Here is a 26,486-nt window from a genome sequence, read left to right as displayed (position 1 = left end):
TGTAGTGTGTGATCACCTAAAAATTATCACCTCCATTTGAGCATTTGAAGAAAAAAGGAAACAACCTGGCTTTGTGTTTTTTTTCAAGGGAATGATATTTTGTCAGAGGACATTCCTATAAACCACCTAGATCAACAGATAGACAATATAATTGGCCTATTTTTTTAATTAGCAAGTGGCAGATTGGGAGCAGTTACTGACTCAGGTTTGTTCTGGGTCATCAACTGCTCAGTATTTTGCCAGATTATTGAGAAGGAAAAATAATTAAGATGCTAATTAAATGTGGATCATGCAAACCTAGAAATTTAAATAATTTGTAAGATACGTAAGGAATATAAAGCTAATGTGTTTCAATGGTAAACGAGTAAAAATAATTGTCTGCTCTGTATTTTGTGAAAAAAAGTTTGGTGATGTGGGGGAGAAGTAGGCTTGTGTAGACTTGGTTTTAAACAAGGATATTTTGACTTCTGGGCAGAGCAGTCAGTTATAAAGTATTAGGAAAGTAGGGCACACAGTGAAGCATTTGTGGCAAGGGAGAGCTGCAGGATTTTTGCTGAGGGGACATTTCCATAAGGCTTAATGGCTGGGAACCCCTAGTAAATAAGAAGGGAATATATAAGCAATGTAGGTTAAATGTTACCAAGCACTTAGGCACTGAACCAAGTTACAAAATCATTCTCCCTACTGAAACCAGATGTGGACTGTGAAAGGTGTTCCTTGTAAGGGATCTGTGGGTAAGTTTTGCACAAATATGAGCTCCTCCAGAAATGTTTCTGAAGGATTTGGAAATGTGGCTTTCCTAATTTGAGGAGCTAATTTTACATACATACATTTATGTATAAACATATATATACAGGAAAAATAAATAGAAAATTATAATTACATATTAATTATGTGTAATAATTATAATTAATACCCACATGAACTATAATTAACATATAATAATTGAAAGATAGTTAACATTATTAACATGTGCAGATTCTTTTAACCTAACTTCAGTTGTGAATCTGGCAGCTAATATCCTGAAAAGCCCTGCTACTCAGTTGCTGGCATTTGCATGAATCCTTAATCACCCCTCCCACTGGTTCTGCAGCAGCGCTGGGCTGAACATTGCAGTGCTGTGTACCAGGGCACATGGGAGCTGCTCCTGCTCCACGAGAAACAGCAGGGGGCTGCCCCAGATAGATGAATAGTTCCTTTTTCCTTTCTGTCCAGCAGTACATTCTAACAGACTTGAATGAAATTTTAATTTACACCAAAGCTTCTGGCTGCTTCAGTAATTTCTGGAGTGACGTATCCACGTTGCCTGTCTGTTAACTTTTTGCTTCCCAGCTCTCCAAGACTGGGTAGGTATCCAGTTGTGTTTCTGAGATCCTGACATTTACTTTGCTGTACAGATTAAAAATAGCAGCTGCTGCTGGTTTCAGCATATCAGATGATTGGAGCAGAGCAAGTGGGCTGCTGTCCTTACTCCTGAGGACATTTGCCAGTGGTAACTTGGAGAAGTTTTCAGTACTCACATGTTTCAGGAGCACAAGTAAAGAGGAAAAAAATGGTTTGTGGATGTAGGAGAGGAGGAGGAAGGATAGGAAAGGGAAAAGCCTTGTTCCGTAACTTGTTATTTGACATGTGATTAGATTTCACTTGCATTAAAGCAGCATTTTAAAGATTCACTCAGCTAATTAATGTTACTGTCACTGCATCCCAGTTCAAAAATGAGCACAGCACTAATACAATATATGTAGAGAGGGTTTTGTGCTGGCTCTGAGGTCATGGTGTGGTTTTAATACACTTTTCCATGGGATTACTTGTGTTCTAGATGTTGGAGCTTTCCCTACAAGAAATTAAAAAGGCAGATGGTTAAAGAATATATAGGAATGGCAGTGACTCTTAGGTCTCTAGAGGAGTTTTACATCTCACTCTTCAGGGGAGCAGAGGATCCCAGACAGAAAGCTAGGTTCCTGAAGACTGGGTGTGATGCTCTGTAGTACCATTAAAAACTCCTGTAGATGTTCTAGAGTTTGGACAGAACAAATGTAGAGCAAATAGCTCATGGGGTGGGAAGTCAAGTCAGTTCAGGAAAATGACTGGCACAGGAAAGAGTGGAATATTAAACTGCTCTTGTGAAATTACAGGAGTTTAAGTGGTTATACATGTACTGCGTAGTTCAGACATATTTTTAAACTTACCTGTGGCGCTTGGAGGTTTTATTAGAATTATTTTACCCTGACAAACAGGCTGTGAACTGACAGCCAGAGTGTGCTCTGTTGTTTTTAATTGTGAATTTACCAGTTACTGCAGTGACCAGAAGTGCAGAAATGTAGGTCTTGTTTCAATCCCCATCTTGCAGGGAGATTAAGTAGGAAGAGATGTTGCCTGAGGGATCTGTCACTCACTTCCTTTCAGAATTATTCTATGGAAAATGGGATTTTCTTGGCTCAGAGAGGAGAGAAAAACTTACCTTAATTGCTAGGTTACACCTTAGAAGATGGGGAGTATCTGGCCTCCAGTACCCCTGCACAGCTGATGCTCTGGGGAATTTGCATTTCCAGTTTGACTGGACCTAGTCTAAAAGCTACAGGTTATTATTGTAGTGGTTTGGGGTTTTTGTTACCTGTCTGGGTGTTGCGTGGACTCGGAGTTTTGCAGCCCCCACACACAGGAAGGAGATGGTGGTTATATGGAACTGTTTAAATATTAGTAACGCTTTGTAGTTTAGGCTAGCAGTTAAAAACCACTTAGACAATCCTTCGTTGAGAAGGAAGAATGAATTGCCAAAAAACATCAGAGAGAAAGAAGATACTTCAGAGTAGGCATGAATGAAATCTTTGTGCAGAGGGATCAGCCTCAGCTGAAAGAGCAGCACTCTGTGACCACAGTGCAGAGATCTTCGTGCTGTGGGTTAATTTACTTCACCTTGGGATTCTTAGGCTCAGCGTGCCTTTATACATCCAGCTGCAGAGGACATTCTCTTCAATTTCATGAAAAGAGCATGTGCACAGATTCCTGAGTTTTAATTTCTTCTCTCCAAGATTATTACAGTCCTGCAATGTTGGGCCTGAAAACGGATCAGGAAGTTCTTGGAGAACTTGTGAAAATGAAAATTCCAGCTGTGGCAGAGCTGATGGAAAGACATGGAGTCATGTGGACCCTAGTGGTGTCACGCTGGTTTATATGCCTGTTCATTGACATTCTTCCAGTGGAGGTAATTGGTAATATGAAGTTCTCTTGCTACACCCCTAATTATTTAATTTGTACTGCTTTAGTAATAATTGCTTACTGGGAATCAAGGTTAATCTCAATTCTCTCCTTTCTTGCAGACCGTGCTCCGAATATGGGATTGTTTATTCTATGAAGGGTCAAAGATCATCTTCCGTGTGGCCTTAACACTGATAAAGCAGAACCAAGCTTTTATTTTGGAAGCCACGAATTTCCCTGACATTTGCGAAAAATTTAAGCAGATCACCAAAGGAACATTTGTAACAGAGTGTCACACCTTCATGCAGGTAAATTCTTGGCATCTTTTGGTCATTCCAAATTAAAACCAACACAGACTTAGAAATGTTGTTCACTGAGCAAAAATGGACACAGTTAAGAGAAACATAGCTGTTAGGATTGTTTTTCAAGAAATTCAAACCCTTCTAATAAATATAAAAGTATATTAAATAATTAATATTTAACAATTATTATAAATTATGTTTAATAGTTATTGTCTAATTCCATATGTAGAAATCCATCCACATTATCTGTCATACAGGGAAGAAAATTTTTTGCCCTTTTTACCATTTAAGGCAGGAAGTCTGATGAGAAAATAATTTAAATGCATTTTTCCAGTGAGCTATGGATATTGATCCTGTGCTTTTTTTTCAGATGAATTGTAAATACATTATGGTTGAACAAGCATTTAAGTGAATTTTAAGCTTGCACTGATAAATGGCTGTAGTGCCTGAACACACAGCATTCTGTTTAGAACAAGATGGTAGCAGCAAGTTCTCATTTCCAGACAAAAACCCATGAAGCTGAATGTCCAAGTGCTATGACAGTCTGCAATCTAAGAATTATTCTTTTAAATTATTAATACAATAGGTGCCACAATAGTATAAAACATTAGATTCAGGGCTTATTTTGAAAGATGGAAACGTAAAAGGTAGTAGCTGCAAAACAAGAGCACATCCGTCATAAATCACTTGGTCAACTCCACTATCACTGTTTGCTCAATGTGCAAAAAACCATGTCCTGGAGGGTGACATTTACTGCCCAAAGTGTTTCATGTTCATGGCACATCTCTGTGCATAGGTCAGTCACAGCATGATTTCATTTATACTAACTTTCATTATTGTTCATATAGAAGAAAAATTAGCTGAACTTACTGACACTTTAAAGTCTTTTAATTGAAGGAGCAAGAGAAAAATCACAGGTACAGGTTTAATTTAGAAGGGAGATGTTCAAGGGGTTTTTCCATGCCATAAACAGTTTAGAATAACAATTTTATTAAGCGTTAAATGCCTTAAGAACACTTGCTCAGAGGCTGATGCTAACACTTGTCCTTGAAGGACTTCCCTCCCCCCGTTATAATTGTGTTTCATTTTACACCAGCTATTTTTAGAAAATCAACCACCTTTTTCTTGCAGTTACCCTGAGTAAAAGAATTTTAACTGTTTTTTACTATAGTAATGGGACTTTGAAGGCAGTTAAGATAACCAGTTTAGATTAGGTTCTTCTGTAACTTTGAAACACGTACTTTTGTGCTTGGATGTTTGTTGGGTTGGGTTTTTTTTTCACCAGTAGAGGTGATGACAGGTATCTTTATGCCACCTCCCCCAGAAGAGAACCTTGGGGGTTTTTTTAGTTTGAAGGCTTCTTCACCAGAAAGCTGTTCTGAACTGGTTCAATTACAGTCTCATCTCTAGAGCTGTCATTTAACAGCTCCAGAGAACTGAGGTGCCCACACACCTTAACTGTAGCTTAAAGTGCATAAATCTGTAGCTTTGCTCCACAGTTTTGTTCACTCAGAAGTTCTAGGTGAAGTAGTGGAAACAAATGTATTGTTCTTGAACAACAAGTGAAAACAAAAGAAAAAAAGTAATTGAAGATGTGTGATGGGCATTCAGCACACATCAAGTTCTTATAACCCTTACTCCCCTGGAAAGCCTGGTAGAGAAGAGGAGCAAAGGTAGTGTTGTGAGGGATTAAAACTGATTTTTTGCAGTAGGAATACACTGGTTTCTTTGTGTTCCGGAGCCTGAACCACCTCTGCTAGCACCACACAAGAAGTGCACTGGTGCTTTGTCACATTACCCAGGACAGTTTAATCTGTTCTAAATGTGCCACACATATAAAATAATCTCAACTGGACACACATTCAAACCAGATTTCCTATTGCTGCTTTTGTGTAATTTACTGCACTTGTTGTATGAGCTGCAGGTTTACTGTGTATTTACAGCTCAGTAGATAAAGATGTTACCCATTACAAGAAGGCCAAAGAGCAGTGAGCAATTTCACAGTAAGGACACTGAAGCAGGGATTTCACACCTCAGAGAATTATGTGAGAATTTTAGCATGCTGTCCAAAGCCAGCATTTTAACTAAAAATTTTCTTCTTTTGCCTTCAGAAAATATTCACGGATCCTGGAAGCTTATCCATGGCAACAATCAACAAACTCCGAGAGACCTGCAGGGAAAAGTTGCTTTCTCAGGGATAACATGCCAGATGCAACCAGGTGGTCAGATCCTACAGCAATTGACACATTCCTCTATTTGCACTGATTAAAGCACACTTTAAGCTTTCCATGAATTAATTGACACTTGACCAATTTTTCCTGCCTTTCAAGTAAGTGTGTTAACACTTCATACTGTACGTCAGATTTGATAACTGGAACTGGTGGTTCTGTTAGTGTTTGTTGGTGTTGTTTTTATTTTTTAAGGATTAAGCTATCTTCAGACTAGAATGTGATCAATGTCAGGACCCTCCTTTTAAAAAAGTAGTCCCAGGGAATTTTGTAATATTAAAAGCAAACAGATGTATAAAATTATGTATTACTGTGTTAACTGTGACACCATTACCATTTGTACAAAATAAATTAATTTAATTTGTCAGAACCTGTTTCTTGGTGTGGAGAGTATAAAATATGTGATCTGAGTCCTGACTGCCAGTTGTTGGCTGGAATACAAGCATCTTTTTCCTCCCTGCTCTCACTTAAGGAACACAAATACAGCAAAGTACAGGGCAAGAAAGCAGTCAGTGATCTTCACTAGTAGTTGATCTATGGAGTCAGAGAGAGCAGCTGTAGTGCAATTCTCCCATACCTGTTTCCCTAAAACTTTGAGGAGAAACACTTGTAAAGACATCCACCAACAGACTCCCTTGACAGGGGAAGATACTGGGTAGTTCCAAAGTCTGTATGGGCACCAGGCCTCTTGCAGCCCTGCTGGGGCCAGGAGTCTGGGAATTGCTTTCTTGTCCATACAGAGCCCTCTCGTGGCCAAACCTCTCTTCCAGCTGGGGAAAAAGACAACTGGAGCACTTTGTGCAGTTCTACGGTCCCTGTTCAACAACTGTTGTGGAAGGCCTCACATCTGAACAGCACAGTCCTTTTCAGCCTTTACTCCAAGCTCTCTTCATTCCTTGTGAAGCATGGCTTCCCCTTTTTCAGAAGTAGAGGAGTGCTCTTCTAAAGACTGCTACGGCACAGTGATTCTGAGCTTCCTATCCTTCATGGTACCAGACATACACCTTTTTCCTCAAGTACTGAATTATAAGGACAGTAGCAGTAACATACTCCTACTATGTCAGCAGGTGTTAGGAAACACTATTCTCTACTAGCAAAATTCCTGGCTTCCAGGTACCTTCAACGTTGCAGGGCTTTGGTCCAAAGTTCCTGCCCTGCGGAGCTGGTACAAAATCAATCATGAAAGGTCATTTACACAGTCCTTAAACTAAGAACCTTAGCAGCACTGTCAGAAAGGGAGGCTTAGCCAGGCAGACTCATGTACCGACATGTCTCAGGAAGTAGCAGTTTAAAGAGTTAACTTCTCTAAGTCTCAGGTTACCAACTCACAGCTTTCCTTGTTTCCAAACACAAAGTGCAAAACGAACCTGATTCCAGCACACACATTAAGGTTTTCCTTTGTACCACAAAGAAAAAACTTAAGCACTTGTTTAATTCCACACTAAAGACTGAAGGTTCCCAAGTATAGCCAAACCATGACTTCAGCCCTCAAGAAATGGTTTTAAGAGCGATCAGCAATACTAAGAAATACAGAAAAAAAAGTGTCTTTATTAGCATTGTTACAGGCAATGCATACATAAGAACTGATCCTTAAAGTGTACAACCCCCAGCCAAGTTTAAAGCAATAGAATCAGCAGATTGAGATCTATATTGTACACATGTGCAGTAACAGGATCTCTCAACCTTCCAACAGAATAGACTGAAATCACTTTACAAAACAAAGTAAATAAAAATAACACCCATTTTAAAAAAGTACCGGCTCCTAACGAGCTGGCATAGCATCAAAAATATCAAACAGGGGAGTTGTCCAATCATAAAGAGTTCCTGTAAGGTTTGAGTATTGCGTCGTTCACACCCTGCATGTGCCAGGCATTGAGTTTAAAGCTTAGTAAAAAATACACACCTAAGAGACAAGGTGAAGTTCAGATTTTAGATTTCAATTTTGTCAGTTGTTACTAAATTTTTTCAAATGCATCATCAGTATACTTTACATCATCGCTCAATTGCAGCGGTGCAAATAATTAACCTTTTCCCTTTGTTAAGAGTTCTGAAATTGAGTCAGAGTTAGCAACATCCCTCTCTGGAATCTGTAGCTGACATGATCTTACACCAATTCCAAAAAAGCACCCTTAAAAACTTTTAGCTTGTTTCTAAGTGGGTAAATATTAAAACTAGTTAGCAAAATTAAAGACCAGAATCTTCAGAAATTATTTTTGTGCATAGTTAAATGCTGCAAGATGATTTCACATTTAATAAAGCAGACTTTAAAGAAGCAATTTGCAAGAAAAGATGTTACAATATCAACCAGTTCAGGGGAAATGTAGGGGGATTTTTTCCCCCAGCCTCTTGCAATTGCTTTCATCAACGCTGAATTTTAGTGCAAGTAATTAAATTGTTTGATATCCAGCATGGCTCCTCTTTCTGCCAATCAGGTAAGCAATCAAGACAATTAGAACAAGACCAGCAAGGGCTGCACCAACTATTATAGGGATCAGCATGTTATTTTCATCCAGTTGACATTCTTCCACTGAAGAGAGAGAAAAAGATCCACGTTAGGTACTAGTGCACCAACAGATGGCTACATCCAGAACTTCAGCATTCTGCTCTCAGCACGTAGATAAAACTGGCTCAGCTAGCTTGCCAACAGTGAAAAGGAAGCCAAGTCCACTAACTATGATCATTCAGGATCAAGTCTTTCTAGTACCAGCTGTATACACATTATGGAGATTATACTGATTGTTTCCTCCTCAAGAGCTGTTAGTTACACACAAATGTAACCATCATAAATAGCTATGTGACCCTTCCCACAGTCATTTTGCTTTTATCGTAGTCACCAGGGACAGGTTTGCCCCTTTTACACAACTGTCTGCACACAGTTTGGATGGAAAGGTAGCACCCTTCCTTAAATCTTCTCTGGACCATCAGGAACAAGTCCAAGTTATTTCAAAGCTTTTTGCATACTTCTCACACTAGCCTCAACTTGGACATCTTAATCAGCCCCCACATCATATGTACTGGGGCATGCAGAGACTAAGCATAGCACCCACAAGCTGACATTTGACTACAGAATGTTATATTTATATCAAAGTATACTTTACAAATCTTGGATTTGACAGGGGCTGCCAAATGCAAACCTCTTACCTGGCCCAAATTTGTCTCCATCAATCTTGAAAATCTGGATCTGAACATTAAATACATTGACAAAGGCTTGGTCTGTGACCTGCAGATTCTCCTCAGAACTGCACTTGTAGGAGTTCCCTACTGAAGCTAGTAGCTCACTCATGCTGTTGTTTGATGCTTCAAAATTTGGATCTGTGTAAGAGAAAGTCTTATTATATAAATCTGAAGAGCAGGAGCTGTAAGCTCATAGAGCTGCAATTTGATACACTCATCCCCAACATTTCTTATCCATTATTTAATGCAGGCTACCCTTAATATTTACCGAAGTAATCACAGAGAGTACATTTCTTAGAAGTCCTTACTTTTTGCTTCAGAAGGCAGGGTCGTGTTTACACTCACACCTTGCAGGAAGAATTTTCCAGCACTTGCATTCTTTAAAAAAACAAAAGCAAACAAATCAGTAGTTGTCATTTAAGCTGACGATATGCAACATAAGCTGTTCATGTTCAGGTTCCATTCTGCATGCATTTTGAGAAAGGTTTTTAGAATGTAGACCACAAATGGGATGAGCATCCAGAGGAGGTGTTTAGTTGGACTTTAGGAGAGAAAAGCTACAGAAAGTATGCACTTTAAGGAAGATTATTTTGTCAGAGGGCAAAGAGGCAGAGAAAGGGGGCCTTGTCAACCCAAACTGTTGACGACTTCCACACTGCAAGTATAATCTCACCCATCGCTTAAGCAGCCTATCAGCAGTGAATTTGAACCCCACAGAGCTGTAGAGTCATTTAACAGCAACAGCTCAAGGTGACTGGCATTAAAAGGAGCATGAAGCTCTGACAAGCCGTGGATTCAGTCCTCAAAGGTACGCAGCTCCAGTACAGCACCTGGGGCAGGGCTGTGGGAAACAGGATTCCCACCATCACAGGAGACTAGAAGACAAGCACTCTTGGCCTTTGGGGTGTACACAGATTATTAATGAGGACTTAAATCCAGCTCCAGGCCCAAAATTAGATGAGATGCCCACTTGGCACAGGCTGCTCCCAGTTTCGTCAAGAAGCCTTGAAGAGTAAGCAACATTCAGAATCTTCAAGGGAGTTCTCACTCTAAACAAAATACTTTTCTGTGTACACATACGCATGTGTGCATATATACATAAACATAGTCTTTTCACACAGTGGTTACCAAGCATAAAACCCACTAAATCCTAGTGTTAAAAGCAAAGTTACTGCCCTTCCTGCAGCTGTCATTTTTCCTCTTGCACTTGCCCCAGTTAGTTTTCCCCCATGGGAAGTCCTGCAGATCCTACACGCTCTGTGCAGAGATTCTTACCAATGCAAACTGGAAGGTAACGCTGGTTTTCTCAAAAGTCAGGTTCAACAAGGCAGATGTACTGTCACATCTCCCAGAAGAAATTGTATTATTTGGTATGAAATTCAGCAAATCCAAACCCATCTGTGAGAGAAGAGGAGCAATTATGGCACTTGAAGAGACTGAGCACATCACCCTACACTCAGTGGAGGCGTAGCTGGCTTGTGTCTCATGCCTACACTATCATGTTTGCCCAATGTTTTGCTATGTTCCAGACACCGGGGCACATTTCAGACCTGTGCAGGCTGCATCTGAGTTACCAGACAACTAAGGGCACATCTAACAGAGCTTTCTGCAACCTGACTGGCTGCAGCCAAGAACCCACTGCTTTCTCCACACAAATTTCTTTGGTCCTTGCAGCATAAGGAAAAACATCAAGAACCACCACACTACACAGAGGGCAAGATGCTATAAAATACTGCTTTGACATAAGGTAGAAGCAATTAAGGAGACCATCTGTCAAAACAATCATCTTGTGTCATTTCAGTTCAAAATGTTTTAGTTTTGTCCATGGTTCATGATTTTATACTGTCTTGCATCTGCAGAAGGCTGTGGGTTAAATGCACTGGCCAAACAATTAAATAGAAACCCTTTCCGTAGCTCTTAGCTGATCCTCAAGTGACCAGAATACCTACTTGCCACCTCCTCACTGGTCATGACACTAGAAATCAGCTGTTCCACCAGAAGTAGAACACCAGAATTAGGGAATTTCACACAATTAAGGTGGCTAAAATACAGTTACCATCATAACAAGCCACTTTACAGCCACCCACCAGCTGTAAGTTCTCATGATTTTACCTTTCAGTCATCAACATCACAAATAAATGCAGCAGTTCCCTTTGCAACACCATTGCTTCTTGTTGGGGGGATTCAATAGTCCCTTTGGGACTCTGGGTTTGTCCATAGGGCTGGCAATCTGGGCTCTCCACCAGTAGTGGAGGGACAGAATCAGTACCAGGGCTGGATCTTACATTTAAAAAGTTTTTAAAAATTTTTTAAAATTTTTTTTCTTTTACTATTAAAATCAGCTGTTAGGTAGGTTTTAAGCATCAAAGTCAAACCCAAATGTCTTCAGTGATGGCTGGAAGGTAATTAAGGCACAAGCCTGTCCAGTTTTACAGCAGCAATTTTCCCTTCTATTAGCCATTCATTCTTTCTATGCCTCAGGCCAAATTTCTGCATTTTTTTAACAGTTTAAAAATCTTGTTTCAATTGCAGCTTTGATAACAGCATTCCCCTACTCATATCTTGGTAATTTTTACTACTTTTCTTAAATGACCATATATACACTTCCTGGATTCAACAGACAAGTTTAATACTGTTTTTAGTGAATGGAAAAATCCTTAAGAACCATTTTCAGTACAAGTGTTTGAAATGTCACTAGTCTAACCAGGTTAAGTCATTCAAATAGAGAATAATGATGGATGAACATAAACACTTGGGCTTTTTAAAGAAAAAGGTTAGCTTATAATAATTTACCAAGTCTTCCCCAAAAAAGAAATTTGAAGGCTTTGAAGAAACAGAAAACAAAATGTACCTTCTTTTCATCTTTTTTTGGATAGGTGATATTAAGCTGTAAGCCCATGTGGGCGAGTACACAGGTTCCATTTGGACCAGTCACATTGTATTTACCAACTGCAGGATTTGGGGGTGATGATGTTGGTGCTGGAGGAGTTGTTGGAACCTGGGTAGTAATCTGTTTAGGAGTTGTAGGCACTACAGTAGTAGAAACCATATCTTCAGCACATTCTGTTTCTGCAGAGAAAGGAAAACAGTCATTACCAACCAAAACGAAGCTGTGGGATGATCTACCTTTTTAATCCCTGAAGGAACGGAAGATGCAATTTCAAGTAGCTTTTTTCCTTATAAAAGATAATAAAAGCTCAGAAACACAAAGGTAAAGCATTACCTAAACTCTTGTTGCAAAGTTTAAGACCCTTTTAAAGCCTGTCATGTGTAAATGACACCTCTGCTGGTGATTTACTGAAGTTCATGGTGACCACATCCACTTTCATTCACATCCATCATTTCACTTTGCCATCGGGTCAGGATAAATCTGACAGAGCCAGTGTTCCTTGCTGTAGCCAGGCTGGGATCCCTATCACTCACTTATGTGGGAAAAGCAAAGGAACAGTTCTCCTGCCCACTGTTCAAAGTGGACTCCCAGGAGATGTGTTCTCCTTCCCTTCATTCTCATTATTCTATTCTGGCAATACCCAGAGTAGTCTTAAGATATTGCTGTGGCTCTTCTGTCCTTAACAAGGGGATTCTACACTGCTCCTGATACCAAGTTTTCTGCTGTATCCTCTCACATCCATCCTCCCTTCAGGGCTGCATGAGAAGCCACCCTCCAAGGGGTTAACCAGGCTGTGAAGGAGTGCAAGTTCACCTTCTCTTTTCATCCAGTCCAGCAGCAACTTCCAGGGGAACAGCAACTCTGATTTATTTGCCAGAGTACTTGGAAACATGTGGCAGCAAGATCTTAAGATCTTAACTTGATCTGGGAGCCAAGAAGGTTCCTGCATTGAACATCTAAGCCAAAACCAAAGGTCATAACAAAGACATTACTAAAGTAGAGGCTTCCATGTTCGAATCCAAGGTCATCCCCACATGCCAGGGATAACAACTTGCAACTTTTTAAGGACAACAGCAACTGCAGCAACAATCCAACTGACTCAAAGGGCCTACTTCTAAAATTTAATGCATACACATTTTGCAGATAGAAGACACTTAATAAATAAATAGCCTTAAACAGCAGCTTAACTTTTGATTATGGCTCAGAAAGAGGAACTCAAATCACACAATTTGAAGTCACACACACTCCAACATAGCATGCTTTCCTATTTCTATTCCACTGCTGGAAAGTCCGAGAGCAGAATGAAGGTGGATGAAGGAGTGATCCTGTATTTTGTAGACTGATACTGGTCTGATCTCAAAATGCAATCATTTCCTAACAAACAAAAAAGCAGCTTTCTAGGTATAGAGAATTACCCTCTATCTGCAAGACCTCAACACATAGAGGCTCTTCTTTAAGTTGGCCGAGATGGAAACAACCAAATCACATTGAGTGCAAGTTTAGCCTAGTTGGAGTTTTGATACATTATTTTTACTGAACCAATTTAGAGCAATTTGTAGTAGCTCTTCAGGGTAGATCAAAACATGAGACAAATTCTAACATCTTTTCTTGAAGTTACAGGAAAGGAGCTGACAAAATTATCAAGAGAGAGAAAATGGAAGTCTCCTTTCAGAGCTGCAGATAACCTCTCCCATCCCCTCAGTCACTAACTGGTAGTACACTGACAGAAGCCACAATTTTTAGTTATGCAGATGCACTGAACATTGACCCTTCTTCCCTTCAGTAAGCCTTGTGCGGATCACCAGCAGAAATATCCTTTCATTAAAGATTTGCAGGGAAAAAAAATTAAGGAAAAATTCCTGATCTAAAGTTTATCAATAACTAGCTGCCTAAGGGACAAGAGAAGGCTCAAGCCTACAAGAATGGAAGCAGAGGACTATATAAGAGCAGATCTTAAGGTCTTGAAAAGGAAAGTATTACACAGTAGGGAGATTTTATTGAAGTTTTGTAGAAGTTAAAAATCAGCTTTTCCCAGTATCATGTCTTATGTTTGAGCCTGCTGATGAATGATCACTTATCATACTTACTTGGTAAAACAATTAGATCAAATTTCATAATTAAAAAATATATAGTTCTGAAGGCTGCAGTAATAGAAATCAGGGTTTGGTGTGGGTTTTTTTAAGCATAAATGTAGGTACACATCTTTACTGCAAACTAATACACTGAATGGAAAAGTTAGATCAAGGGAATGATACATACAAATCTGAGCAAGTCATGTGAAGCAGCCATAAAAGAAAGCAATGCCACCCACTGTTATCATGCATCAGGCAAGGTATTTTTCACAGAAATAGAGATACTCCAGTAGAAGGCACTTGTTCATTGTACCCATTCCATACTAGCACTGGCTACCCTAGTTCTTAATATTTGTTTCAACTTAGCAGGTGCATAAATGGGATTAACAGCTAAGGAAAAGTTCTACATTTCCCAGGGAAGATGAAAACTGTAAGAGTAAGGCAGACTTATCACTCCTTAAGACAGTATGGATGTCCAGTTATACATCTCTTTTGTGTTTGAGGACTGCTGCCTCAAAGGACATGAACTTGAAGTAATTGGCCCTTAATAATTTGAAGTAAAATTCCACACTACTTTTCAACACAAACAATCAAGATAAAAACATGACTTTGTGATTGTGCCTGAAAGAGAAAAACCTGATGGTTACAGCTGACATAAAATCTCCTGTAGGAAGATGCATCTTTCTGCTCTCCACAGGCCAATTCTCTCCTGTCTGCCATTAATTCACTAATTTTCCCCAGAGCACACAGTAACTAGTTCAAATTACTTTGGTAGAGGCCATAATGCTTGGGAGTTATCAGACACTTCTTAAAACTAGGATTTTGGCCATGTGTCCACTTGACCTACTGCAGCATATGTTTAACACCCACACTCATGAAGAGCCCAGTTCCAATATCAATGGGAACCCAGGGCACTATCCCCTAGCCATGGATTCCAACATCCTACAGAGAAATCCTGAGGCAAGTCTATTCCTTTCAAAAGATGCTGTTATCAGTTTCAGATCCAGCTTGTACCCACTTCAAATATGATTAGTCAGGACTTAAAAAGAAAAAACCTATTATTGCAAATATTAGCTCATCAAGTACATTTTCTGTTACAAGATACTTACTGTTCACACTCAAAGTGCCGTTTGTGAGATAGGCTTCCAAAGTGACATTGCTAAAAGTAACATTCACACTCTTCATATTGATGTGCTTGGAGTGGATGCATCTGTATTTTGTGCCCACATGTGCCTGAATAATACTTTTATGTGATACGGTCTTCACACCTTCTGTAAAAAGATACATTGCATTAGTATGTACCAGCATTCAAAGAAAGGATTCAGTATTACATCTGGAAGGGTTTCACAATAACAACAGGAAGTTTTTGTTTTACCTGTAGTTGAATTTGGGAATAAAGTTGCATCAGACAGATTGTAGCGGAAAACTAACTCTTCAACTTGGTACTTGTCTGCAGATTCTGAGAAATTCAGGCTTAATGAATGCCCTGCTCCAAAATCCAATACCAGAACTGAATGAGATGCGTTATCTTTACCACAGGAGCTCTGTGAGTCTACTGAAGCATTTTGTGGAAGAAAAAAGTGTACAAACTGTGGGGCAGAAAATAAAATTCATGTAAGCTTTTCCTCATGGCTTTTAAAATATCTTATGAAACTGTTACAAACATACAGTAGACATTAATATTTACTACAAGATGTCTACTTATATACACCACTGGTACAGTAGTAGCATTTTTTTAACCCTGTATTTTGCTGATGCCTAGGGAAAAAAAAAATCAACAACACAAAACTGCAATAAGAGTATAAATAATCCCCAATTCCTATTTCAGTAGTGAAGATACAAAAAACCCCCAAACTTATTTGTTAAGGCAAATTCTTAATTTTTCATTAACAAATTTCTGCTGTTAATATGGAACAATTTGTAAGCATCGCACTAGTCTGTAAATACACTGAAATCTAGAGATTTGCTAAGTAAAAAGGTCACAGATTTCCAGAGTTTAAAAATTTTAAAAGCTACATGCCAACAGCCATTTCAGTTCAGATTTAAGTCCATGTGAGCGTGACCAAGTTACCAAAAGAGAACTTGTAGTATTTTTTGCCTTTACAGTTCCAGTGAAAGCCATTTTAGTTATCAACAGGACAGGTGTGGAATTTCAATCACAAAAGTAATTTCACATTTTCTTTTGTGATTGTTTCAGGCAGTCTCAACCTTGCTGTTTCATTAGAAGAAGCATCCATAATAAAGAAAAGCCGATGCAACATGACTGGGAGAGTAAAAATCTTTGTTGAAGCAGTTTCTCATTCATAGATACTCAGTGAAAATTTAAATATTGCACATGTGCAAAGATATCACATATTTTATAATACTAAAAATACTAATAAATGACAAACAGTAAGATACTCACTGCCCTTACCTCTTTTTGCCCACTGTTTTTGTATTCCACTGAGAAGGCGACTGTCAAATCAGCAATTATGCAGACCTTACCACTTGAATCTTTCACTTCAAATGAAGAGGAAGCCTGTAAAAAGCCTGATAAAAATAAAAAAAATGGTTAACTTGATGTCACATAAATTTGCATTTTTAATCTCAAAGAGACAACTATGTACAACTGCACATTTTGTGAGTACAACTTAAGCATCAGTTGAGTTTGGAAACCTGGGCATTAACAGTCGCTAGATTAGCTTCAACATCTCTAACAAACAGAAGACAAAACACCTCATTTATAAAAATGCAAAGCCACCCAAACCAAAACTGTTGACATGCTGGGTCCTAAGAGATAAGAAAAACATGCAACAAACACCAGTCATAGTGTTCAAAGCAGCTTCAGTGTTCACCATACACAGCAACAATTTTACCATCTTCAGCCAGACCTGACTTAGTTTATTTGATCCTGCATGCCTCCAACACTGCCTTCCCCCCAGAGCACAACATGCAGCCTTCACCCCTGCTGTACCAGGACACTCAGCTGTACATGCACTCAATAAACCATTTAGAAAGCCTGGACTGACTGCAGATGTTTTGAAGGCACTGCCAAAAATAGCATGCTACCCTTGCCAGGAGAACTTCTCTTTACTGTCCCCATGCTCTCCACACTTCAGAGGAGCAGGAGGCCAAGACCTTGATACAGACTTGATGTTACGTCTTCCTGACTGGTTTAAGCTAAACTCAGACTGAGCTGCTGAGAAAAGCTTTTCTGCCCCTTGTTCCACTGCAGCCTCTGAGTACAACTGCCCAAAGTACCGACTCCACAGGGCAAGAACACGCAGCAAGGGGAGCACACGATCATCCTTCCTGATGGCAGGACTGGCCCCAGTGTGACCAGGGGCCAGTGCCAGCAAAGCTTCACACAGGGAACACGCTTTGGCGGGCGGGAAACAGCTGGAAAGCTGGTTATCTCCTACTTCATTTGGGGCAAGGGATACCTGACGGTGCTCCTGCACCTCACCAGTTCTTTATTTTAGAACCTTTTCTTTTTCAGATTCTTGATTTTTCACCACCACACTGCAAAAAGCCTGCACTTTTTTCATGCTGGCACTTTTATCAGTTTGCATTTGCAACAACTTCAGTCTTGCAGAAAACCTGATAAAAACCAACTGCAAGACATAAGCCATTATCACAAGCAAATAAGCTTTAAGGAGTCAAACATGCTAATCCATTCAACTGTTGATAATAGCAAAGAGATCCAGATGAGGGATTTATTCATTACCTAAGTTCCCTCCCTGAGAAGTTTTAAAAAACCAAAACTTTTCACTGCAAAACAATGGTGTATACAAGCGTTTGAAGACAATTATTAGGAAAAACTGGACTTTTGTCAGCTGGACTTCCGTAGAAGGCACATCAGTTGCAGGAACACATTGGAAACTATTTCTCTGGCACCCAGCAAGCATTTTCCCTTGTTGCTTTCCCCTTAGCAACATCACATCCTCTCCCAGCACCAAAGAGGGCAAAGCTGAAACTGGAATTCACTCAACTTTACCCAGTTTTTGGAGAGTCTAGACTTGAAATCAGAGATAAGACAGAAGAGAGAAAATGCTTAAGAACAGGTAGTGTAGAAAACTTATTTCAAGCACAAACTGTCCTACCTTTGCCTTTATGTCCAGCATAAAATGTTCATTAAGGACCACATATCCACAAATGAATGTGATTTACTGCAATTCAGAGCAGTATCAGAAACTTGTTACTCCACACGGAAGTTTCAATTTGCAAAGTTTCCTTCAATTTCCATTTATATCTAGAATTTGTTTACATTTCATGCAAGCAGTGGTTTTCTCCAAAGCAAGCTGCTTACACTTTCCTGAAGATTTCTAGCACAGCGTGGAAAAGCATAGAGGCAGGGAATAAGAATCCACTGCTCCTTGAACTAACACTATGGCTGAAAAACGTGCTAGAATGAAAATTTCCCTTCTTTGACAGCTATTAAAATCTCGGCAATTTTAGAGCTAAAAATAATGAAGTAACGGAGTAGAAGAATGAAAGAAAAGTATTTTTTTAAAAGAAATGCAGGGAAAAGACTGAAAAACAATTAAGAAAAATGTTGCTGACCTAAATGAAAACACGACAGACCCATCCATTACAAATGATTCAGAGAACAACAGACAATGCAGAGGTACCAGAAAGCATCAAATGGCAGACAAATTCTGGTAATGAAGAGCTGATAAATCACCCTCAGGAAGTTTAAGTAATAAAGAATAAGGGGCATGAATAAACATTAAATAGTAACACCTGCATAACTACTAGATGTTTGTAAGATTAAAGTCACATCATTATATGAATCCTGATTTCATTAGTGTGGGTGGAACAATTGCTATAAAACTCCAGTCCTTCTTAAGAAATACTCAGCAGCTGCTGGATTTGCAGTTTCAGTGATGAGACAGACACATCCAGCACGAGACACTGAGCTGTCCTCGATGGAGTGGTGAGAACTGACTGCACGTAAGGCAACACTTGGGACCACAGGGATGGTGATCAGAGAGGACTGAGCTCAGCATCATCCGCTCCCAAGGTCTTGAAGGAATGCAGATGAAACCAAGTAAAACGTATGGGACACAGGATCAAGGAAAAACTAAGAAAAAACCACTGAAGAACAAATCAAGACATTGAAGGAAAGAAGGTCCCACCTACTCTCTGCCCCAGCCAGTTTAAGGCAGAGGAACAGCTCCCTGTGTCTCGCAGGAAAACAGCTGTTGAGTTTGGTGAAGGCAGTTTCAGTGTCGAGTAGTGATTAATGCATGAATCATCACCAGCCCACAAACACTACAAGCCTACAGCCAAAATGTCAAGAGTACAGAAAAGCAAAATGATGTTGAATCAATCTATCCTGAGAGTATTTCTAATAAAGTTATATAATGTATTGCTTAATTCTATCAGGGCATATCTACAAGCTGAGAATACTGTTTGTACATCTCATAACAACATCATTCTTTGCAGTTAAACACAAAACCTGATACAACCTCCAGATTCTTAACTTTAGGCTTTAAATGTTCCTCTTAATAAACTGCAGAGCCCTCTAAGACAACTATCTGTGGCACAGCAAGTGCAGTGCTTCAGATTCAAATGAAGCAGTCCAAGACCTTTCAATAGCAAAAAGTAAGTTTTGTTAGCCTCATTATTTACTTGGCTGGAAACACTACATTATGGATATTTAGCAAAGGAATTACCAAAAAAGTACTAACATCAAAGAAATTTCACTTGGTTCAGACGCTTCCTTTGTATTCCAGTAAGTTCCAAAAAAAAAGACTGCTTATAATATTCATTCTAGCTGCATATTTTCAATTAAAAATAAGAAGACAATCTCTCCCTTTATACCTAATTTCTGCAATTACAATCTCATGCAAGAAAACACTTAAAGTAACTGTTAAAGTAACAACTAGAGATGTTGCTTGAATCAAATCCAGCATCCTTCTTTATTTAACATACCTACCTCAAAAAAACCCAAAGTATATTAACAGTCTAAGATGAAATAAGTAAGTCAAATAAAACAAATACTTCCTTGATTGTCTAACAATTTATCTTAAAGTAATCCACCTCATAAAGTTGTTTGTTTTAAGCTGAACACTACAAAGCTAACAAAACAATCTACCACATGCTTTCAGGTTTCAACCTTCTTATAACTGAAATCCTGTTAGTCAAACACAGCTACCCCTGATTTACTCTCCCACATAATGGAAACCTGCTAAGGGAGAGAGACAAATGGTTGTTGTGCACTAGAAAACCAAGCATATTTCATGGCAATTGTGTACACCATCTGCTTGCAAAGAGAACTTCAGTTACTATAGTTAATGATTTACTTTGCCTCCAATTTTTATTAGAAACATGGAACACTGACAACAAGGAAACACAAAAGCTACTTCTGTATAATCTGGGGTTTATTACTATAGTCATGTTTCCTGCGTAAGTAAAAAATTCTTCACCGTTTTTCTTTCTTTTGGAATAAACCTTGGAATAAAGGGCAGCAAGCTATCCAAATCCACCTGGGCACACATCCTGCATCATCAGTACTTCAAGCCATACAGCTATCCAGCGGATGGGACTGTTTAAAGTTACATCAACTGCCTATGGTGTTCAGGAGGAAAACCACGGCTGCAGCACAGCGCAGCTGCCAGTTCCTGGGATGTGCTGTGACGGGGTTCAGAGTATCCCACAGCCTGGTCACACTCACAGACTCTCCTCAGCCCCAGCCCACTCTGGAATTACTGTGCAGCAGCACTCTGGGGTAAGGGACGTGTGTAAGGCCAGCCCTCCATAATCATTCTGTACCTAAGCTGCAGCACTGATGTGTTGCCCTGCACCTTTGCCCAGGTGTTCTGATGACAAACACAGCGAACGCTGCTATCTGTGGGGCATTAATCCAAGGAGATAAGAAATGCTGGTTATTATCTAAAGAAGGTTTATTTTCTATTGTACATGTTAACCAAACTGACCAGTAATTTACTCATTCTGATGGTTCAGAATGATTCTGTCATCTCAGTTCCATTTTGTGAACAGTGGTAACTGTAGTCACCACATTAAACTCCTAAATCTATACCAGAGAACAGAATGGAAAAATCCCCAAGGAGTTAATGCTCTCCTACAATGCTCTGTCTTCTAATATATGCACCACTCCCAGAGGGACACCAGGCCCAAGTCCTTCATCAGAAGACCAAGTCAAGATCACTTCCTTAGGACTCAGAATCTATACCATCTTGGGATAATATAGAAAGAAAAAGACAGGAACAACTGAAAGCAGGAAAATTGCTTGATGTATGAAACACTTTGCAAGAGGTTAGATAGTCACTATAAGATTATGAGTTACACACTTGCTTTTCACCAATGGACACATGAGATTGAATGCTGGCTATCTGGAAAGCTGGCAGGAAAAGACCAGGCTGGACTCACTTCAACACACACACAGTGGTGGGGAAAGGGAGAACAGAGCTGGATTCAGGGATGCATGAGAGCACTTTAGGGGATAAGAGAACCAGCTGCACTTGTGCAGGTGCAGCACCTGATTATATCAAGTTCCTGATCCAGCCCAGAATATGCATCCTTGCCAACCAAGAGACAAATTCATGCAATCTCAGATTACAGTTTTGATATTGTTGACTTCAATTAAGACAGTAAACATTTTGTTTCTCAATTCAAGTTTGCGATGAATAACTTGTCTTTATAAACCAATTTATACAAGTACAAAAGCATTAGGAAGGAAAGGCTATCTAACAGCCATGTACACTTCCCATTTGACCAAGAATTGCACAACTGCATCAAGTTTAGTCACATGAAACTTCTTTATGGCTTCCTATCTAGAGGAAGGAAGTCTTGGGATAGCTCTACAGCAAATGACTGCATGAGTGCACTGAGAGAGCCGAACTCCCCTGGCCAGACCCTTTTCAGCATTCACACGAGTCCATTCTGCACTGGCTCTGCTTAGTGCTGCTGTATCACACCACACAACTAACACACATTCTTCAAGGCAGCTGCCAGCCCCAAACAATGTTTTGAAGAAAGGAGCACTGTGTGACAATTTAAAGAGAAAGCTTCTCCAGAGGAGAGACTATTGGAAACAAGGCAATAAACTAACTGCCCGAGTAAAACCACTCTCCTAGTCCTACAGAGTAGATCTTAACCACGTCAAAGAAAGTAAAAATATAGGTGTTCCAATATTATATGGAGTGAATTCTTGTTAGGAAAACAGATGCCATCAGAAGTCTAATACAAGAAAATCAAATATATTAACTGTGAACTACTGTGCTCAAGGCTGAACACTGGAGAGGAACAAGTACCCACTGCACAGAGCTGAAGCACATTTAAACTCTGTACTCTTAATGCCAGGGTGCACCTAAGACTCTCGCATTTGGAATTAACAGTAGAAAAAGTAGTACTGATAGTCAGTAGTGCTGACAAAGGACAGAGAAGGTTAAGAAACTGTTACACTGAAACGGACACCAGTCCATCTTGAAGTCACAAACCGTGAAATCCTGATTTACCAAAACATAAGGTACATTTAAAAGTATGCAATATAGAATCAAGGTAATGCAAGGGAGTGTTCGAAGAGCTGTTGCAATTCCCACCACTCACGCCCAAGAGCGTCTTCTGCCAAGCTTAAGAGAACACATACCAAGAAATCCATTTCAGCACCCAGGTTTCTCAAGGAATTTCCAAATAATCATGGCTGACTTGAGAGCAAAGACAAACTGTTGAAGCTGCAACAAGCAAAAGCAAGGTGTGCCTTTAACTAGAAATAAGCTTTTATCTTTGAGACCTACAAAGGCTTATCAGAGATAACAACAGCAGTTAATGTTGCAACAGAGTATCAATCTCAATCTTTGAGTCAGGTTCCTCAGTACTTAGAGGCAATTCTTCACTTTGTCATCTGCTCCTGATTAGAATACATCCTAATCGCTACAGAACAATCTAGAATCAGGCTACACCAAAAATGAAACTCCTGGGTCAGCCTGAACAGAAACCTTGGAAACATATCTCAAAAGTAGCATGTCAGGGAATCTGCAGAGTTCTCAGCAAGTCAGAAGTTACTTCACCAGTCACAAAAGCTGCTGAAGCCAAAGCCAAGTAACCTATCACTTGACAACTGGCTCACTAATTCAAATCCTTAGAGACTGTGTCAACACACTTCAAGCAGCTATCAAGCAAACACTGTGTCAGGGCATAGTCAAGGGCAGCATTTGGTCAAACAATGTTTCAAAAGTTGCTCAACATTAAAGGAGTTAGATTTCGTGAAAACCAAGTTAAAATGGTCTCAGTTCCAGACACCCGATAATGCCAAACCTGAAAAAAACAATTCAGCAGCAGACTGTTCACTGGCTGCAATTCATTATCAAGTTTCTCTCAACTATCTACATTGGTAGCAAGGTTTGAAATTCCTTTTTGGACTACAGTTGTGCAATAGAAACATGTGGATTATGCGTCAGTGACTATGAAATGGCATCACATTACCTTGAAAAACGAATTTTCCCTTCTGCAAATCTCGAGCACTTCATTACTTATTCACTACACTGAATCCATGTCTGATTCTAATCTTAAACTTTCAGGGAAGTGTTCTCCGATGTGTCTGTGTTTCAGTAATGAAAAACTGTGCGGGTGCTCTAGATCTCAGAGAGCACGAGCAGCTCTGCTGGGTTTGGCACACAACCCAACTGACTCATCGTGCTCAACAACAGACAAGCACCATCTTACTCAGAATTTCAAAGAGCAGCAGCTAAGTTTAGGGGAGGTACTTCCACTCTCCACAGCCCTCTTTCCCTACGTGTACCATATACTACCTAAATGTTTTCTTAATTAATTCCACATGTATGTTTGATGCTAAAGAGGAAATCAATTACAAAATGCTCAATAATGCTGACACATGAAACATTCAGCTTAGTGCTTGCTGCTCAATCTAAATAGAAAACTGAAACAGTAAGTGAGGTACGGTGAGGTATTCAGGTGGAAAAAAAATCCTGCTATCCCAAAGCAAGGCATCACCAAACAAGGTTTCACATCTGCCCCACCCATGCTACTCTTTCAGTCTCCTGTGATCATGACCTTACCCTAATTAGTGTTCACTCAGATGACTTAAAGGCTGCAAATGAGCTAAAATATCTGAAGTCTTCAGCTCCTATATTATCATGATCTCTTATTCTTCTCTCCTCACCTATAACCCAAACCTCACACTCTTGCAAGAAAGGGGTTTCTATTTGCACCACAAAATCTTCCCCCAAGATAGCAGTATAAAGTTATGCACAAACACCCAAAGCTACTAGACACTGGTACAAAGTCCCGACTATCAGTAAACAGTTACTCTGTGGTAAAATAAACTATTCTGTTGCCTCATTGCAGAAACCTAACACATTTTACATGCCAGAAAGTGACAAAGATGTTTGCAACTGCCAATTAAGCAGAGGAAGACTACTGCAGTTAAGCATTAACTATGGTACCACATAAAAATCACAAAAGCTGATCTGAAAGCAAACTATAAAGCAGTTCTTCATCTGAGCCATAACTATATCAACCAAACTATTCAATAATTCCCACTGTAACACCAGTTCGACGACACTTCAGCTGGCAGGCCTAAAAAGCAAGTCAAGGGGCACTGTAAATCACTGTGCTGGCTACACCGGCTCACGAGGGCTGGATATCTGAACTGCTCAGTGCCCTTTGCCAGTGGCATCTTTCGGGCTCAGTGAAACTGAAGTACGGTCAATGGCGATAAGGATATTTACCCCCAAAGAGACGTTACAGGAGTTGCAAAGACCGTCCTATCTCAAAAACGATGGCAGATAAGCATTCTCAACTGCTACTTTATTTAGGAAATATTTTGGGCAGCTGCTGAACAAGTTTCCTTTGCTGCCAAAGCCACATCTCAGAAACCCGACAGCGTCGTGTGATGTGGCTTTCGAGACAAGAAACCAAAAGCAAGGTAGTTATCAGCAAACAAGCAAGACGCAATTCCTTGTTAAAAAGCCTTGCTGCTCAAACGAACCTTCTCGTCAAGGCCCTGAAATCTCTCTATTCCAGACACGTTTCACGTTTTACTCAAGATATGGCAGGAAGAAAGCCATTAAGGAACGGAGCACCACATGTCCCATAGAAAAGCGCTGCTTCCCAGCAATGACATCAGTAGCTCCCGCGTCTCCACGCCTCGTGCTCCAGGCGCGTTTCCAGGTTCTTCCCGGAGCGCTGTCCCTACACCCAGCGCAGGTGCCCGGAGCGGCGTTCCCCGGCCGGAACGCGGCTCAGCGCGGAGCCGCCGCCCCCCGCCCGTCACTGCCCTCAGAGGCTCCCGGGACACAGGCCCCGGCGCGGGGAGGGGGCGGGATGGCCCCCCAAGAGCCCTGAGGCCCCGCGGGTCAGTCAGCACCCGGCAACGCCGACATCGGGCGGGAGCGGCCGGGCGGGCGGTGTCCGGTTACAGGTGCCGCGTCCAGCGCCGCCGGCCCCGGGGCCGCCTCAGGCCGCTGCGACCCGCCCCCCCCACCGCCACCCCGCCGAGCGTGCAGGCCGCCCGGGTCCCCCCCCCCTTACCGAGCAGGGCGGCCGCCGCCAGCAGCCCCCGGGCCATGTCGGGGCGCGGGACGGGGCGCGGGACGGGGCGCGGCGGGAGCGGGCACGGGCCGAGGGCGGGCACGGGCGGGGGGCGGCGGCGGCTCCGCGCTCGGGGCGCTCTGGCGACGGCCCCGGCCGGTCATGTGACCGTGACGTCACGCGGGCGGACCGCCCGTCACGTGAGGCGCTGCGGGGCCCGGGCGGGATCTCGCGAGAGCGGGGCGGGTTTGGGGTGCGGGGCCCTGAGCGCTGGGGCGGGCCCGGGACGGGGGGGCTGCGGTCTGAGCTGAGGGCAGCCCTCTCGCACAGCAGTAACTCAGGCCCAGCTGGATAAAAACACCAGAAGGCGATGGCCTATTATCTCTGAAGTGTTCTCGCTGTACATACCCAGGGATACATGTGAGGCACATGTGTTCCAAGACAAAACAGGGACTGCTAATGACGTCTGTTCGCATGGGTAAAAACTGCAATTTCACGTAGCTTCAGATGTCTGATGTTTTTTAAAGAATCGCTTTTTTTTTTTTTTTTTTTTTTTTTTTTTTTTTTTTTTTTGAGAAAACCAGAAAAGAAGGTGAAGTTAGTTTGTAAACATTGTCAGGTGTAATGGAGAGGGACAGGCCAGGTCATTTGATCACTTTGTAATCCAAGGCTCTCTCTTACCCACACTGTTAGGGATACGCTTGCTTCATCTGAAACCTCAGAAGGCATGTATCTTGCTCCTGAAATCCTGTTTCTAGGGGGATTGGGATGAGTCCCAATAGCAGCATGCCTCTGCTCTCTCACCATGACTGCCATACAGTCCCTGTCCTGGCTGCAGCCTGCTCCAGATTAATCATCTGAGGCAGAACGAGTGCTGCTCCCAAGATGCCTTCATACATTTTTACTTTGAACCCATTTGAAATGCAATTTAGCTACTCCCAGCTGCTAAGTCAAGTTCAGCTGCTCTGAGCTTGACCTTTCCTTGCTGTTTGTTTCAGGTCACTCACAGTTCCTGTTTCCCCAAAAGATCCTGGATGAGTTGCTCCTTAGGGTGGTATGGGAATCTACCTTTCATTTTCAATGGTATTGCTATAAACACATGTTTCTTTCTTAATGCTGCATTTTT

At 41.0% G+C, this 26,486-nt stretch overlaps 2 protein-coding genes across 6 annotated transcripts in view; one reads left to right on the top strand and one right to left on the bottom strand.

Moving 5' to 3' along the window:
* GRTP1 (growth hormone regulated TBC protein 1) overlaps positions 1-6,098 on the top strand; it is a 36,402-nt gene extending 30,304 nt beyond the window's left edge. For both annotated transcript variants that reach the window (XM_083884902.1, XM_083884903.1), the window contains exons 6-8: positions 3,033-3,205; positions 3,321-3,506; positions 5,612-6,098. In XM_083884902.1, the coding sequence (XP_083741028.1) occupies positions 3,033-3,205; positions 3,321-3,506; positions 5,612-5,701 (449 nt within the window). In that variant the 3' untranslated portion in view covers positions 5,702-6,098. The remainder of the gene's footprint in view (positions 1-3,032; positions 3,206-3,320; positions 3,507-5,611) is intronic.
* A 1,158-nt stretch (positions 6,099-7,256) lies between these two features.
* LAMP1 (lysosomal associated membrane protein 1) lies at positions 7,257-25,505 on the bottom strand. 4 transcript variants are annotated; one of them, XM_083884895.1, is made up of 9 exons: positions 25,361-25,505; positions 16,269-16,393; positions 15,240-15,453; positions 14,974-15,132; positions 11,754-11,971; positions 10,178-10,300; positions 9,211-9,280; positions 8,870-9,040; positions 7,257-8,255 (listed from the first exon to the last, which is right to left on the bottom strand). In XM_083884895.1, the coding sequence occupies exons 1-9, from the start codon at positions 25,395-25,397 to the stop codon at positions 8,116-8,118; spliced, it is 1,257 nt and encodes a 418-aa protein (XP_083741021.1). In that variant the 5' UTR covers positions 25,398-25,505; the 3' UTR covers positions 7,257-8,115. The 4 variants fall into 4 exon arrangements, with proteins under 4 accessions (XP_083741021.1, XP_083741020.1, XP_083741022.1 ...); XM_083884894.1 differs by having other exon boundaries at positions 14,974-15,135; positions 25,361-25,504; XM_083884896.1 differs by having other exon boundaries at positions 14,974-15,135; positions 16,278-16,393; positions 25,361-25,504.
* Between the last annotated feature and the right edge of the window lie 981 nt (positions 25,506-26,486).

The sequence above is a fragment of the Zosterops lateralis genome, assembly GCF_965231275.1.
Source record: "Zosterops lateralis genome assembly, chromosome: 2".
Classification (NCBI taxonomy): domain Eukaryota; kingdom Metazoa; phylum Chordata; class Aves; order Passeriformes; family Zosteropidae; genus Zosterops; species Zosterops lateralis.
Note: the sequence above shows the minus strand (reverse complement) of the source record. Positions and strands in the feature narration are given on the sequence as shown.